Below are 3170 nucleotides of genomic sequence, written 5' to 3'. Positions count from 1 at the left end.
TCTGAAGGGAAAAAAAAAAAAAAAAAAAAAGTCTGCACACTACAGAAGTTTGGCTAAAACCTCAGAAGCTTCCAAAAGGAGGTAAGGCTTTTTTCAGCCCAGAGGAGGCCACGTCAGTGGGACCAGCAGTTTCTCCAGCTCTGGGGAAAAAGAGGCAATTTATGGCCCAGGGAACAACCTTAAAATAACTCTCCCTCAGTCCTAAAAGGCAGTGTTTAAATTTATAGAAAAACCCACAGGTTCCTGGCAGTTGGGGGCTGCAGCTGGCAACCCCAGATGCTGGCCAGGGCAGGACCCACTTCACCCTACCTCTGCCAGGCTGCCCTCCATCAAAGCTGCCCGTTCCCCCCAGCCCCTCCCCCAAGTGTCCCAAGCCCCCAGCTTCCAAGCAGCCAGACCAGTGCTGTGGTTTTTTTCAAAAGATGCAAAACTTTTTTTTTTTAATTAAAAAACAGCAAAATCTTATAAAAATGAACCAGGCAGTCAAAATGCCCACCTGTCTTCCTATTTACAGTAATACAATATCTGTCACAGTCATTATGTACAATATTATAAAAAATGTTGCACAGTACAAATTAAGGCTGTATTTTTCACAAGGCATCAAGCCTCGATCCTCTAGTGTAGACCCGGCAGGGAGGAAGACGACACTTAATTATTGCACCATTTTGAAAACAAAACTCGTCAAGGAGGATTGTGGTCTTCTCCCACCGGGCCTTCAGTCTCTGATGGGGGCCGGGCGTCGTCGTCGTCGTCGTGGGGGGAGCCCCCTCGGTGGCCACGCTGTGCCCGGCCCGGTCCTCTGGGCCCAATAAATACCAGTCACAGTTTGGAAGGGGGCCGTGCCCGGCGCGTGGGACCCGCCACGGCCGCGCGCGGGTGGGCGGGGGGCGTCCAGGCTACATGTGCCGCTTCATGTGCAGAGCCAGGTGGTCCGAGCGTGAGAAGGCACGGTCGCACAGGTGGCACTGGAAGGGTCGGTGGCCCGTGTGCTTGCGGTAGTGGCGCGTAAGTTCGTCGGATCGCGCAAACTTCCAGCCGCAGCCGTCCCAGTTGCAGTGATAGGGCTTTTCGCCTGCAGGGAGGGGGCGAGAGCCGGCCTTAGTTTCTCTCCCGCCTGTGGCTCTGATACTCACAGACACTCACCCTGATTAGTGGCTACTCGGGGGCGCACAACCTACCCTTAACCAGCTCTCTGAAGCGCGCCCCGCTATGTTTTGAACTTCTAGGGATCCTAGGCACGTCATCTCCCATTCCCGGGTCTCCTGATCCTCACTCCCCAGGGGTCCTAAGCGTGCACAGTCCGCTCTACAATGTCTTTCAGCCACGCCCCCGGGGGGCTCCTAAGCCTGCACCTTCCCCCCGATAGTCTGAGACATAGCATCCCCCTAGGTTTCATAAGTGTGCATGCCTGCCCAAAGTCCCGAGCCACATTCCCAGGAGGGTCCTAAGCGCGCGCCCAGTCCCCAGGCTCCGGAGCCACGCCCCCAGCCAAGCCCCAGGGGGCTTTGTAAGACCTTGCCCCCTCCCCAAGCTCTGGGCCACGCCCTCTGGGGGGTTCCTAAGCACGCCCTTCCTCTAGCTCCCCCCGCATTGATCCCCAGCCCGTGCTCGCTGCCCACCTGTATGCGTGCGCAGGTGCGCCTTGAGGTGGGAGCTCTTGGTGTAGGTCTTGCCGCAGCCCGCGTAACTGCAGGTGTGCGTGGCGGTGCGTTTGCGCGGCCAGGACCGCCGGCCGCGCTTGGGCTTGGCCTCCAGCAGCTCCAGCGGAGACGCGGGCGGCGTGAGGAGACCTCGGGCGGCTGGCGGCGCCAAGCCCAGAGCTGCGGCGGCGGCGGCCGCGTCGTCGAAGAGGCCGAAGGCGGCGGGCGCGGGCGGCGCGTAATGCAGGCCGGGCCCGGGTGCGCCGAAGCCGGGGCCACCGAAGGGAGGCGGGAAGGGGGCGCGCGGGCCGGGCGCGGGGAGGCGCGCGGGGCCGTCGGGGCTGAGCGGTGGCGTGTCGGGCGGTGGCGGGGGGCGGCCCCCGGGGCCTCGCATGCACGCAGCTGCCGGGCCCGGGGCACCCTCGCGCTTGAGGCCCCGAGGTCCACGGGCCAGGCCCGGCGCGCAGCCGTAGCCACCGCCGCCGTCCGCCTCGGGGGGTTCGGCTTTCACCAGGCGGCCAGGCGGCGCCAGCAGGAAGCGACCGTGCAGCGCTGGCCCCGGCGGCACGTCCAGCTCGGGCCGCAGCAGCTCGGACACCAAACCGCCCGCGGGGGCGCCGTAGGGAGGCGGCGCGCCGGGCTCAGTGTAGTAGAACGCAGGCGGCGGGGGCGGCGGGGGCGGCTCCGGGGCGGACTCAGCGCCCAGGCCGTCCAGCCCCATGGACAGGATGAAGTCCAGCACGCTGTTGAGGTCGTCGTCCGTGCCGCCTGCCTCGGGCTCTGCGCGCGGCCAGCGCTGCGGGTGACAGAGCGATAGGCGCGGGCGTGAGCGCGCGGTGGGGCCGGGGATCGCTGCCCGCTGCCTGCGTTCTACTATCCTAAGCCCGCTGTCCCTGCCGCCTGCGTTCTACTACCCCGCAGCCCACGTTCTACTACCCTGAGTCAGCCGCCCCCGCCGCCCGCGGTCCCTGCCGCCCTCACCTCCTGCAGGCCGCGCTCCCGGCACGGGCTGGCGAAAGTGGAGAAGGACGGTAGGATGGGCTCGCTCAGCGCCATGGCTGGGACCCGGGGCTGACGCGGATTCGGGACACCGGTGAGTGGCTGCCCGGAGCCGGGCTGGTCGGACCGGGACGCGGGCGGGCGGGGACGGCTCTGCGGGCAGCGGCCGGGCCCGCCCAAGCCTTATAGGCGCGGCGCGCGCGGGGGCCGGGCCAAGGCGGCGGCGGCGGAAACGCGTCCCGGATGGGGACGAGCTCCGGGCGCAGCCTAAATTTAGCCGCGGTATATAAGCCGGCGGGCGGCGGCGGCAGTGGCCACTGAGGCCGCCAGGGCCCTGAGCGGCCGGCTCGGCCCATCGTGCGCAGCTAGGCGGCGCCCCCGGCCCGGGCCCGCCCCCGCCTGTCTCCCCGGCGACGGCGTCAACACACGCTCCACAACAGCAGCGTGACGCTCAGGGATCCCCGGGGCACCCCGTGGGCTCCCGCCTGCGGGAGGACAGGGAGGACCTGGAGCGGGGGCGGTATCCGGGGC

At 66.3% G+C, this 3170-nt stretch overlaps 1 protein-coding gene across 1 annotated transcript; it reads right to left on the bottom strand.

Annotated features, from left to right (window-relative positions):
• Positions 1-414: 414 nt before the first annotated feature.
• KLF2 (KLF transcription factor 2) lies at positions 415-2787 on the bottom strand. The gene is made up of 3 exons (XM_060092127.1): positions 2622-2787; positions 1620-2436; positions 415-1072 (listed from the first exon to the last, which is right to left on the bottom strand). The coding sequence occupies exons 1-3, from the start codon at positions 2694-2696 to the stop codon at positions 897-899; spliced, it is 1068 nt and encodes a 355-aa protein (XP_059948110.1). The 5' UTR covers positions 2697-2787; the 3' UTR covers positions 415-896.
• Positions 2788-3170: the final 383 nt, after the last annotated feature.

This window comes from Mesoplodon densirostris, chromosome 3, assembly GCF_025265405.1.
Source record: "Mesoplodon densirostris isolate mMesDen1 chromosome 3, mMesDen1 primary haplotype, whole genome shotgun sequence".
Lineage (NCBI taxonomy): Eukaryota > Metazoa > Chordata > Mammalia > Artiodactyla > Ziphiidae > Mesoplodon > Mesoplodon densirostris.
Note: the sequence above shows the minus strand (reverse complement) of the source record. Positions and strands in the feature narration are given on the sequence as shown.